At 39.4% G+C, this 13,031-nt stretch overlaps 2 protein-coding genes across 8 annotated transcripts in view; one reads left to right on the forward strand and one right to left on the reverse strand.

The window, feature by feature from the left end:
- On the forward strand, nt 1–6,417 carry faim2b (Fas apoptotic inhibitory molecule 2b). 5 transcript variants are annotated; one of them, XM_085923274.1, is made up of 14 exons: nt 1–464; nt 659–738; nt 825–949; nt 1,603–1,648; nt 1,749–1,816; nt 1,908–1,972; nt 2,377–2,430; nt 2,507–2,557; nt 2,652–2,691; nt 2,851–2,888; nt 2,986–3,073; nt 3,163–3,255; nt 3,431–3,484; nt 3,576–6,417. In XM_085923274.1, exons 2-14 carry the CDS (start codon nt 732–734, stop codon nt 3,723–3,725), a joined length of 879 nt encoding a protein of 292 aa, XP_085779400.1. In that variant the 5' UTR covers nt 1–464; nt 659–731; the 3' UTR covers nt 3,726–6,417. The 5 variants fall into 5 exon arrangements, with proteins under 5 accessions (XP_085779400.1, XP_085779399.1, XP_085779403.1 ...); XM_085923273.1 differs by having other exon boundaries at nt 3–464; nt 1,600–1,648; XM_085923277.1 differs by having other exon boundaries at nt 4–464; nt 659–949; nt 1,600–1,648.
- Nucleotides 4,176–13,031, reverse strand: part of LOC147049154 (RNA-binding motif, single-stranded-interacting protein 2-like) — a 24,863-nt gene continuing 16,007 nt past the window's right edge. For 2 of the 3 annotated variants that reach the window (XM_085923270.1, XM_085923271.1), the window contains exons 5-12: nt 11,329–11,486; nt 11,157–11,236; nt 10,958–11,067; nt 10,803–10,846; nt 10,461–10,554; nt 10,321–10,371; nt 10,125–10,235; nt 9,278–9,740 (exon numbers count right to left, since the gene is read on the reverse strand). In XM_085923270.1, coding sequence (XP_085779396.1) covers nt 9,564–9,740; nt 10,125–10,235; nt 10,321–10,371; nt 10,461–10,554; nt 10,803–10,846; nt 10,958–11,067; nt 11,157–11,236; nt 11,329–11,486 — 825 coding nt within the window. In that variant the 3' untranslated portion in view covers nt 9,278–9,563. Of the gene's footprint in view, nt 8,764–9,038; nt 9,127–9,277; nt 9,741–10,124; nt 10,236–10,320; nt 10,372–10,460; nt 10,555–10,802; nt 10,847–10,957; nt 11,068–11,156; nt 11,237–11,328; nt 11,487–13,031 lie in introns of those variants that run through there. The other variant, XM_085923272.1, reaches the window with a different exon arrangement.

Raw genomic sequence — 13,031 nt, forward strand, 5'->3', positions numbered from 1 at the left:
TGCATTATTGGGTATTTAGAATAGAACGGAACTACAAAGTGGAGAAAAAAAAAATACATCGGTTGACAGGTAGTTTCCCAACATGCTCAGGTGCTTCACTGTCCAATGACTGCCAGGCAAACGGCAGCTACAATTGCAAAAGCGTCCCCTTCAACCAGAAAAAAACTATTTCTGCTCCAACCTGTATATGCTCTTTGGCATTGTTTTATTGGATTGAGTTTCTCCTCATGTGTCTTTATTAATGATCAAGAGTGATAGTGCTACGTGCAAGCAAGCCACCCAATTGAGCAAAACGTCAACTTAAAGTGGTTGTAACACAGATCGGGAATGCTATTTGTTGAAAAAGAAAAGTTCAGGATTGAGTACGTGCTAAATTGCACGTGCATTCGTGCAGGAACGGGAAGGATGTGCGTCGATCGCCAACTTCTAATTGTCGACTGTCCCCATATTGCGTCGATGCGATGGTGAGTCCAACATTTTGTCGAGAAAGTACATCAAATGTTTTGTTAAACATGCACGTATTTCGCACGGAGTAGTAGTTTTTACAAAATGCATTATGCACTAGACAAAAAACAAAAACAAAACAAAACAAAAACCCCAAAAACAAAACCACACACACAAACAAAGTGGCTGTGAGTTGTATTCTGTACTGTTCTAGAACACCCTTGTTAGAAAGAGAAGAGAGGAGGTGGATCGGGATCGGGGTTAGAAAGAGATTAACCACATGGAGGATGGACGGTAAAGCTGATGCGTAATCCGCACCGTCCAAACAAAATCTGGGAGACAACAACTCGCATACTTTGCATGACATGCTCGCTGTCAAGTGAGGAACACGGAGCTGAGAGTCTTCAGATTTTTGGATCTTCTTAGGAGAAACAGACTGACAACAAAACATCTTCCTCCTCAACATCATCATCAGCACCAAGGGAGAACCATGAAAAAGGCAAAGGTATGTTTTAATGTTGAACCACTGATAACTGTTTAACGTTGCTGCAAGATAGTCGTTAATCTGTAACCGTGTTATGAAAAATTTTCTCATGTTAGTGTAAAAGAATAAATGTCTTGATTGTACATTATTTACATTGCTAGCTTTGTATAGATGCAAAGGCCGCACATTCAATGTAATATTTGTGTTTGTGTTAAATGTGCTAGTGACTTTGGAAAATCAGTACCAGTCACAAGTTTGCAAAGCCCTTCTAATTCAGTTTTTTTTTTTCATTATTTAAAAAATTCTCAAATTGTAGATTGATAATTAATACTATTGGAATTAAATGGTAAACATAAGATGCCAATCAAAGCCAAAAGGTAAATCAGAGTCTTCGAAGTAGGCACGTCTCGGTATGCTCTCACTCAGCTTTATGATGTGTGCTTTATGATCTGGATTTACTTTCAGTTCACAATGGCGCATTATCAAGAGTTTAAATTTCTTAGCTTGAAGTGTTTCAAAACTTTTGACTGGTACTCCCACATATGATTTCCACAATCAGGACACCCTATAAGGTAAACCCAGACTACGATTTGGTCCGCGATGACAAAATATTTTGACACTCTTTTTGACTATATGTGCAGTTCAAGTGATTCTAACACTGTTTATCTCAGCAGGTCGACAATGACAATGAACCACCAACCTATCAAGAAACGATCGCAGGTAAAATGCTAAGAACTCCCCGTCAAATTATTATAATACACGTTTAAAATTTTTCGCATTGTGACAATGTTAAGATGAATATCTGTGTGTGTTCACAAAGGCCTTGATGAAATGCAGGCCCAGTTTTTGTGGGATGACCAGACCGTCAGGCGGACCTTCATCAGGAAGGTAAACATATGATTTTACCTGAAAGAGTAACACTTGTATATGTAGAAAGTAAAGTAAAGGTGCTTGATGAAGATACAAAATTTCTTTGCAGGTCTATGCCATCCTCATGGTCCAACTCTTAGTGACCGTGGGAATTGTTGCTCTCTTTACATTTTGGTAAGATCCCTTCCATATACTCATACAATTATGCATACTCTGAACTTACTGATTGCGATATTAGGAAAACCGGTGTGCCGCTAGTCACAAGCAACCCCCACCTGATCATATCAACAGCTTTACCTAGAGAAGTGCTATCGATCACAAGATAACATGGCCAACAATACTAATTGCAGCTCTGCTTACCATTTGGCTTTGACATAAAACACTTGAAAGAGGCGTATCTTCGCCCAGTCGAGTTTTGAAGTCACGGGCAAATTAAATTCGAGTGAAGGCATTTATTATGTAAATGAGCACAACTGTGATGTCACCACTCCAACATTAGGTTGTCTCTAATTAAGTGGCCAGAGATTGCTATACGTCATGCACTCTAACTTTCTCAATTTTTCTGTTTGTTTTTGCAGCGCACCCGTCAGGTTCTTCATCCAGACTCACCCGAGCTTGTACATGGCATCTTAGTAAGTGCAAGCGCATCACCTTGTATTCAAGTGTTACATTTTGTTTTTAATCTTGTTGCTTGACCTTTCTGCACAGTCTCATGTTCTTTGTCACATACATCGCTCTGTCCTGCTGTGGGGACTTGAGGTAACGCTATTTTTCAATTATTTAAAAGGACCCAATCCTGAGAATCTGCGAATGGAATCATAAACAAGCTTTTTTTTTTTTTTTTTTTCAACAGGAGGCAGGTTCCCTGGAACATCATTTTGTTAGTTATCTTTGTGAGTATTCCTCATTGTTATTCTGAGTGTGTGTGTGTGTGTGTGTGTGTGTGTGTGTGTGTGTGTGTGTGTGTGTGTGTGTGTGTGTGTGTGTGTGTGTGTGTGTGTGTGTGTGTGTGTGTGGCCAGCGTGAACTATCTGCTTTTTCTTATCGCACAGACTTTAAGCATGGCCTTCATGATGGGATTTGTGTCGAGGTGAGTTCATATTTGGGTCACATGGACACTGATTTTGATTGCGTGCTCTGCTCTGTAGTAAGAAATATGCGACTGAGCTAGCTCTGCCTTTCTCCAGCTTTTACAACACTAAGTCGGTGATGCTGTGTTTGGGAATCACTGCCATTGTCTGCTTTTCTGTCACCGTCTTCAGCTTCCAAAGCAAAGTGAGTAGAAGACTACTTTACTTTGTATAGATAGAGTACGATATGTGCTTTGAATGTGATATTAAACATTTTTCTTTTCCTATTTTCAGGTTGACGTGACTTCCTGTCAAGGCGTCCTGTTTTCGTTATGTATGGTCATGTTGCTGAGCGCCATCGTTCTCACCGCCGTGCCTTTTGGATACGTACGTTCCTATGGTGGCTCAAAAATAATGATTTCGTAAATGTGATGCCCCCGTGTGTTAACCTATGGGATTAGCGTCACAGATAATCTAGTCGAAGCACTGTACTGCGTTACCTAAATTAGAAGTGCACTATCCTTCTTAGCAGTGTTTTGTAATTATAATATCTTTGTTCCAGATTCCTTGGTTGCAAGCCATTTACGCCGTCTTCGGAGCCATCCTCTTCACTCTGGTGAGAAGCACATTGACTATTCAATTGCCAGCTAGACACAAAACCACATTTGGATCACCAATATTTTGACACGTGTTTTTGTCCTGTGCAGTTTCTGGCATTTGACACGCAGATGCTGCTTGGGAACAAGCGCTTCACCATCAGTCCAGAAGAATATGTTTTTGCCACACTCAGCATTTACCTGGACATCGTCTACCTGTTCAGCTTCCTGTTACAGCTCGCGGGAGGAGGTCGCGATTGAAGCGCATCCTCGTATCCGATCTTGGGTCGTCTTCCCTGAAGTCTGGCGGTTTGCAAATTTACAAAACTTTTTTACCACGCTTTACCTTTGTGTCAGCCTTTTGAGAACGTGTGCACGTTGTGTGGCTATTTTGACTGGTGTGATTTGTGACATAATAGCTCCTCCGGTTGGGCAGGATAAGGAATTACAATAATCTGTGATGAGCTGTCCTTTCATTCCATAAGGACAGTAAGGGACTGAGGACGAATGAAAGTCTTGAACAACTTGCACTTTTTAAATCTGACGGGGTTGAGTTTGTGTTCATGACCATTTATTGTATTTGATGCAGATCTTTTATACATGTTGTGACTGTTTTATTCAAAGAGCAAGTGTGTGCCACCAATTATAGTTGATGTGATGTGTATTAAAAAAATAGTATATAATATAAACAATATAAATTAGGGCAATGTAATGTTCTTCTATTTAAAAAAAGCAATGTGATGTCGGGATTAAATGACTCAAAATTTGAATTTGCTAGCGTTAGTTCATGATCTCATTGGACTTACAGTACACCTGCTAACAATAATAAAGTGGAAAATAGTTGGAACAAAGCTTTTTATTAAAAAAAAAAAGTACAATGGACATTTTCAAATCAAAGACAGATCCAAGACAGAAGGAAAATATTAAAAAAAAAAAAAAAAAAAAAAAAGACAAGTTACAATTTTAAAAACTCTGGCACAGGAAGACAACAGTAGCCAAGTGGCTAGCAAAATAACCAAATATCAAAAGCTCTTTCCTCTAACAAAACTGTACAAAATGAGTTCTTGTATAAATAAGAAAACTGTTCACAAGCAGGAAGCGGGAGGCAAACAGTGCATTTTCAAAATCTGAGTTATTTTTTTTCTTAACATTACACTTCTATCAGTAATGATGGAAATTATAGCTTTGTCGATGTAAAACCAAAACTAAAGATTCAGAAAATGCAGAGAGGGCAGCAACCTACAACCTGTTGAAACATCCTGTTTTAGCAGCAAATCATTTTGAAGCTATGAAATAAGCCATCAATCTCTTTTCGGATGACCTTTTATCAAATTGGTGTAAGTACATTTAAGTGCATGGAGAGAAACTGTGGACCATCCATCAGAATAGAGTTTGACATACTACCAGTAACTTTTCATGATGCAAATTCATTTTCCAGCATCATAAATAAACTGTTAACGTTAGGTTTGCTTATAATTTGGTGTAGAAAATGATCAAATAAATAAACACTGCATTGTAACAAAGTCATCATTTCATAGTTCCAAAATCCTTTTGAGTGTATGTGTGTGTATGTGTTCAAAGTGATGGCTAACACATCGAATACAGTATACCGTTTCTCTCATACGAACGTTTGCCATGACATAGTCCTTCATGGTGCGATTGATTCAGACTAATTGCTAGCCCCCTGTGTGATCTGGACAGTTTATCCAACAACAACAACAAAAAAGTCATGAAAACAAATTCACACAAGAAAAACAACAACAATGTCAAGAAAAGGTGTGTTGGTACTATGTACAAAATGTGCTCTCAAGCTGCACAAGGTGCTCCTCCTGGAAGTATGCTAAGCCCACTTTCATTTGGAGCGCGTTTACACGCACTGCAGCCTTCTCGCATATGCTTTATACAAAGTATGGTACTTTCCATTTACTTTCTAAATGAGAAAAATAACCCTCCTTTAGATTCAGAGCAAATGCTTTATACAAGTATGGTACTTTCCATTTACTTTCCAAATGAGAAAAATAGCCCCACTTTGGATTCAGAGTGCATGAAAACGCCATCGTCTTTCTGAGTCATTCAGTATCGACAAAAGCAGTTTGTCCGGCTCGCATCGCATGTCTTGTTGAGAGCAAGCAACATATGAGCGTGAATGTGTGGGTGACGACAACATCTTTGGTAGCACAAATGAACAATATAGCAAACAGACAGGGAACAAATAAACTAAAAATAGTCAGCGGGGGGTTTTTTTGTGTGTTTTTTTTTTTTTTTTTTTTTTTTGCTGTTGTCAAACCTGACAAACGGCTTTGCTCCGGCCAACCAAAACTATTGTTGACTCAATGGCTTCCCAACAAGTTGGTTGCTGTCATATGTAGTGACAATCCCATGGAATTTTGAGGCAATTCACACAAAGAAAGAACATTAGGATGTCCAGATTACTTTATATCACTCACTAATTGAAGGTACTAATGCCCCTTTTCAACATACTAACGTTAACATTCTTTGGTGCTGCAGATGTATTATGCACTTTGAAGTAGCAATTGGGTCCCGTCCCACCTTTGAATAAAAACAGCCCCACGCTGTGATGTATAAAAAGAAAGCTTTGTGCTTCTTTGTTAGCAATTACCATGTGTTGCTTCAACTGATGTTGCCGTGCTGTTTTTTTTTTAAATTATTTTTTTTCTTTCCGTTACAGTGCAGTGGAAATGGGGCACGAATACCCTCTCGAATGGCACTCACGGTCTAGTGATAAATCTTGTAAAGATGTTTACAGTTTGTAATGTGTGCGTAAATGAAAACTTGTGTGGATACAATGACTTGCAATAGCCTCATTTGGAGCTACGACACTGATGCAGCGTCAGTATGAATGTTTCGAGTCAGAAAACAAAGTCGAGAGTTTGGTTCAGTTGTCCACTTGCAAAGGCTTCTATTTTTCGTTTTTTTTGTTTTGTTTTTTTTTGTTTTTTTTGTTGTTTTTTTTTTTACAAAAAGGCTCAACGACACAAACATGGGTACAAAAGGAACAGAGATTCTTGTGAATCAAATGTTGAGCAAGAAAACGGCAAATCTAACACCTACAAACTAACATCTAATGCTATCTCGACAGCTAAAATGTCAACTACTTCTAAGATAATCAAAAATAAGGCAAGTTAGCTCAAAAGGTTTTCAAATGACAGTCAAAAGGAAAAAAACTTTCCACAAAAAAACAACAAACCAATCAATTACTTAAAATCAGGTGACAACAGCAGCATTGAGAAAAGACCTACAGCTCCCTTTGCAAGCAGTCACTCGGAAATCTTCGAGTTCCCTCATTTTAACAACTGCAGTCATTTCACTGATGCACGTCCTCTTTGTGACGAGAACCAATCGAATGATACTTGAAGAGTTGCTTTAGCAAAACCGCTTAAAAGCACTTCTCAACATGGCCGTGAGGAGTGTGAACAGGTGTCATGCTGATCCACAGCCTGTGCGCACCACATACACAGTACACGGATCACATTCAAACCTAGCAAATCACCAAAAACAGTGTCCAATCCTTGTCCTGTGCCCTAAAAGCAGACCCCTTTTGACCGTGATGTCAGAACCGTATCTTCTCGGTGTTAGCCTCAGCTCCACAAGTTAGAATGGAATACGATATAAATTAATGAATAAAAAGATTTATGTTTTTTTTTTAAATATCCTGCAACTACAAAGAAAAAAATTGCGGCCATAGAAAATTAGGCAATTTCACTTAATTTATTATTTTTCTAACTATATTTTTGTAGATCTATGACATACAATGATAGATGTGTTGACCGGTGACGTACGCTGATTAATATTGACAACTGAATTTTTTGGCTCTTCCCCATCAGATCAGATCCATCCTGTTAAGTGGACAAACATTAGCCAGAAAAAGACGGAAAAGCCGCTCTGTAACCGTAGCAAGTATGCTAGCAAATCTTCAATCTTTGGCTCATTAATTAAAATAATTGCTGAAGTCAAACCCTCAGTTGTACTAAGGTTGTTTTTTTTCACACAATTTCCTACTAAATTATAGATTACATGCTCAGCAGCTTTCATGAATACAAATCACTGTTTTGTGTTATATTGCTTTTTATCTTTGAAAGTAAAATTGAGCGTCAGCCTTTAGGAATTGGTAGCAAACTCGTGTTGGCACACCTTGCAGTACGAGGAAAAGTGAGGTGAAGACAAGACAGCTCCTTCACCCCCAAAATTAGCTGGAGGCTGATTAGTGTGCTACAATTCATCAAGAATTCTTAATGCTTGGGGAATTTTACTACGATCATGAACAATGAAGCATTCCAGATCTCACTTAATATTCTTTTGTTTACATCTTATTCCATTAGTAGCAGAAGTGTGGAGACGGAAGTGGTTTGACTGTGAAACGGGTCAAAGGTACAGACCCCAAAATGTCAGTTTATCACTCTGTGGCTTCTTTATAGTCTTTAGAGACCCCCCCCCCCCACACACACACACTATTAAATAACGTCTTTTGTAAAAAGGTTTAAATGTTCTAAAAATTCTGGAAAAAAAAGTCTAATATAAATAGAAATAATTGATTGTCTTTTGTTCATTCATGCTTTTAAAAAAACTAAGGATTAAAAAGTATAAATAAAATGGGTTTCTACCATCTGTGCATGAATATAAATCTCTGCAGCAGTTAGAGGAAGAAGTTAGCTTTAAATGGTTTGACTCGCGGTTGCAATGACTTGATATCCAGCAAAAGTGTTTTTTTTTTATCCTGTACAAACTGTTGTCCCACTGCTGCAAATAGAATGTCAAACAACAGACATCAGGAAATAAAAAGTTTGCATATTTTACAAAAAAATAAAAGACACATTGTGTTTTAACTCTTTTTCCTTGAATCACTCTGAAACATCCAGAATGCACATTTTAAAAATAAGAATTTGTTATATTACGTGCATAAAAATAACGCTCTAGGTTTTTTTCCATCCTCACGATTTTTTTTCTCCCCCCCTCTCCAACATTTTGTCGTGTTCCTTGTTTCAGTTATCAAAATAGATCAGATCTTCTCTGGAGAAGATTACCTCCTTTGGTAGTTCAATTTGTGAGCAGAAACGTTCAATGATGGACGTGTTGTCTTGTTTCTTTAAAATCGGAGAAAAAAACAAACAAAGAAAGACACACAAACACACACATCTTCACTCCCTCTCGCACACATGTACACACGTTCCTTTTGTCATCCATGTTCAAGTTCGGATGCTTAGCGACGGTACGGAGCAGAGTTCTTGTTCAGTAGAACCCTGATTGTTTGGATTCATCACATGACCTAGGCCCCATGGAGCTGGAAGAAACCATGCAGAAAAGTGATGATTAAAAAAAAAAAAAAAAAAAAAAAAAAGGGTTGACTATTCCATTTTCTTTGATATTGCGCATTAACATTTATTGGAATGTTACGGGCTCCATGCTTTTTAATCGTTATTGAATTAACCTAAATATATTTTTTGAATGTAATAAATAAGAACATATTTTTGCCGCATCTCTTTGTTGACAGCAGCAAATTAATTCGTTTGGATATTTTCCATTCGATTGCAATTCCCCATGTGTCAAAATCCGTACCTTAGCTTCACTTGGTGTGTTGGTATGAGTAGTTTGTGTGTTCTGCGGGGGTTTCCATAGCAACCTGTTGCTGTTGACCACCGTTCTCCTGAAAAACAAATGACTAATGATTTAATGAGCAAAAGCTCAAAAGCAGAGCTTGTTGTTTACTGATGTTTACAATTCACACCCTCCCACCCAGTTTACCGCTTGCTACCACTGTCCTGCGCCCCATTAATGAACATGCCCCCCCCCCCCACACTGTTGACAACGTCGCTCATTCTCCAGGTTCCCACCAGCATTTACACTGAATTAGATCAGTGACGACTCCTTGTGGGCACAGACGACCTCATGCAGAGAACTCTTGCCAAGATGCTTTCATTCAGCAGTTAATGTTGGCTCCCTATCTTAAGTCTTGTTTTCTTTTCATACATTGGAGAAATGTGTTGAAAATGGACTAAGTGAGAAGCACGGAGACCTCGTGTGGGACGATAAAGCACAATGTTACAATGTTATGCAGAACATAAATTAAACTGATAATTCAATTCACATTTTCTGCATTTTGTACCATTTTAAGCCATTTGAAATGTATACAGTGCGTATAGATCCATTATCCAGTATGGAGAGTGTTTCCGTAAATACCTCTACTGGGACATTGGAAGGAGGCACTGGGGTGTACTGGGGGATGTATGTCCCTTGCATAGTTGTGTTGGCCGGAATATACTGTGCGGAAGAGGATGAAAAATTATGTTAGTACCTAAGAGGAATTATTGTAATGGAGCATTTTCACACAATCTCAAACTGACCACAAGTATTACAGCATAATTTTGGAATTGTAACCAAGTTTTATTTCCTTGACTTGATTCTTGTACTTTCTTCTCTCTAAAAACATGAATTTCTTCAAGTAACATTATAGTTTGTTTTATCAAAATAGGCAGCTTTTTGGTTCCTATGGCATCAAGGAGTACATAAATATGGTACTTATGTTCAGAATATGATGGGACTTTTGAAAAACAAAATTTCCCTTGGAGGGGGTTCCTCGACTTGAGAAATTTGATAATCCCTTATTGATATCACTGAGAAGAAGAAAAGAGTGTGTGTACTTACTGTGCCCGTGCTGCCCAGGGACAGGTGGCTTAGCTGCTGGGCGAGAGGTCCCATCATAGACGTGGGCTGGATGGACATAGCGTGATCCATTGCTGGGGTAAGAACTGTACCCTGCGGATGTGATCAGACTCTAATTGCAAACAAAATCCACGCTGTAAGGCTCAAAAGGATGGAGATGTTAAAAATGGCTACTCACAGCAGGCTGCATGAGGTATGACTGATGGTGCATCCAGGACGGGCTGTGCACCTTCACGCGACAGAAAAAAGATAGCAATTGAGTTTGTGTATTCGATATTTGTGAATCCATAAGTTGACAATTCGAGTAAAACACACCACCTGGTAGGATGAGACAGGAGAATGCATGTAAGGTGAGAGCGACGTCTGGGCGATCATCCGGTTGGGAGCCAGACTGTATGGCGACGAGTAGAAGCTGTCGAATGGAATGAGACGAAAACATCAAGCGCATCCGCAGTGTTCGTACTTGCACACAGGACTAGAATGAAAACCTCCACCGAGGTTGTAAAGTTCAGTTTGACAATCACCTTGAAGCTGCAACGTAAAAAACTCAACATAACCTCAACATCCCAGCAGGGGACAGCATTGCAGCATAGTTGAGGCACTGCTTTTATTTGCGTGTGGGTTGGGACTGTTTTCACTCAGGGCCTGTATACCACTCACCCATTTTGTAATGCTGTGGGGTCATACGCAAGCGTCATTCCTCCCTGGGAAAACAATGTGGGATTCAGAACCAGTGAGGTCATGCAAACAGCACTGCATTCACCTCAAAACTTTTACTAGTTTGGATAAAAAGCGCCAATGCCAGCGTCACTTACAGTTTCTCCGTCTCTGGCCCAGGGCCTTCCGTTGGGGAGGTACTTCCCCTGGTTCTGCCTTTTTTTCTGACCTCCGTCTGCAAATTTACATAATAAGGGCTCTGTGGGCACTGGGAAAGCAAAAGATTAAACAGATGAACACTGGAACAGACACAAAAAATATTAAGACCGTATTGCATGAAAATCAAATTCCACATACCTGGAAGTCCCGGTGGAGTCTTGATGAATTTGCCATTGAAATGTTGAATTATGGCCTCACACTTCTCTGTGGACTCCATTCTGGAATTAGAATAAACAAATATTAAAAAAAATATATACTCACATGCATTATGCATTTTGGCTTTGTTTTTTTTGGCTAGTTGACGTCTGACCTGGCGAATCCCACACCGCGGCTGGTCCCGTTTGCGTCTCGCAGAATGCGCGTGGAAATGACCTGGCCAAAGGACTTGAGCATGCTCTCGAGCTCCTGCTCGTCCATGGACACCGGCAGGTTGGAGATGTACAGGTTGGTGGGGTCCTGCTCTTGTTGCTAGTTGGAAAGTACGGGCGCCAAAAGACACTTGTAGTTGAGATATTTCTTTAAATATTCATAGGGGAAAATCCCCATTAAAATCTGAGGTCCAAACTAGATTTATTCCAAGTTTAAACCGCAAACAAAACATTGCAAAAAAAAGTCTAAATGTCAGAAAATGATGACGCGAAAAATGACAGTGCTGGGCGGGAGGAGTTCAACTCAAAATGAAAACAATATCCTCAAACATAAGTAAAAAAAAAAAGGGGGGGGGGGGGGGGGAATTCCACCAGAGGGAAAATGAATCGCTTGTATCCACAACTTGATCCCTTTAATGTAATATGCCATCTCACCATCAAGTTTGGTGGGAATTGGTGGTGATTTTGCTAACATTGCAACATGGAAGTTTGGCTTGGCTTATTGTCCACATTTCCAATGAAAAACTCTCACCAGTTCATCTTTTATAGATTTCAATTCATTTCTTTCAATATTTGCATCTGTGAACTTTTTAATGCATAAATATCAATGTGATGTGACCTAGTTTGTGTGATTGTGGCAACCGTCTTGACGTATTAATCCTTTGCAAAGGATATTCAGCGATAATGCCCAATATGACACTTTTTTCAAAAATCTGCCTGATGTAAAAGAAAAAAAGTGTAACCCTGACTAATTTGTCACTTACGCTAGTGGTGCATCACTGACTTGACTATGCATCCTGTCACTTTTAAATACTCACGCATGCAAATAAGAATTTGTCAACTCACAAAACGTCTAATTAGCAAATATTGACAGCTGCGAGTGCATTAAAGTAGAGAGATTATCCATAAACACACAGTTCTGAGACTTAATTTTCGTGGCGCTCGACGGAAAGTGAAACCTTGTGAGAATGCAGAGCAAGACAGGAAGTCAGGCATGAAGTTTAAGAGTTCACAGAGCAAGCGAAGCCTGGCAACTGGGAGCAAAAAGAGGCTGGGCGAAAAAGGAGGAAGGGGGAGGGTGGGATGAATGAGTGTCTTCCAGCAGGATTTGGTATTGGAGGAGGAAATGACAGGATAGGAAGCAGTGGGAGGTTGGACTAATATTAAAGCAGCATGGCTGAAAAGACGATAAATGGCTCTTTTATCTTTTTGTCTCAGCCTAATGATTACGAGTATCAAAAAGCAAATAACGTTTCTAATCGGATGCTGTCACGTAAAAACAAATTCCATTTAAAAAAAAAAAATCGTCACATTTGAGCACAACAAATGTGTTCTGTTGGATTCATTTGTTATCATTTATCTCAAACTCCATTGCTGATAAAGCTTGCTACTATTGTCTGCCAAGAGACACCATATTTTCTCAGTGATTCTCATCATTCTGGCTGCGGCAATTCAGCAATAAGCTGATTGTGTAACCCGACGGCAGAATGTTGGAGGTCATTGACAAACTGTCATTTAGTCAAAGGCAAGCTGAACAAACAAAAGCCCCACCTCCCTTTTCATATTTTATTTACCCATCGCCTCTGCTAATTTCATTTGCTGAAATACCGGACCTGTAAGGGACAATACAGTTGGCGCCGGTCCA

Source organism: Syngnathus leptorhynchus, chromosome 11 (genome assembly GCF_054491065.1).
Source record: "Syngnathus leptorhynchus isolate UIUO chromosome 11, UIUO_Slep, whole genome shotgun sequence".
NCBI lineage: Eukaryota > Metazoa > Chordata > Actinopteri > Syngnathiformes > Syngnathidae > Syngnathus > Syngnathus leptorhynchus.

Coding starts and splice junctions, on each gene's coding strand:
- faim2b (XM_085923273.1), top strand. Junction 1,817..1,907: donor GGCGGACCTTCATCAGGAAG/GTAAACATATGA, acceptor ATTTCTTTGCAG/GTCTATGCCATCCTCATGGT. Junction 2,692..2,850: donor TCATTTTGTTAGTTATCTTT/GTGAGTATTCCT, acceptor CTTATCGCACAG/ACTTTAAGCATGGCCTTCAT.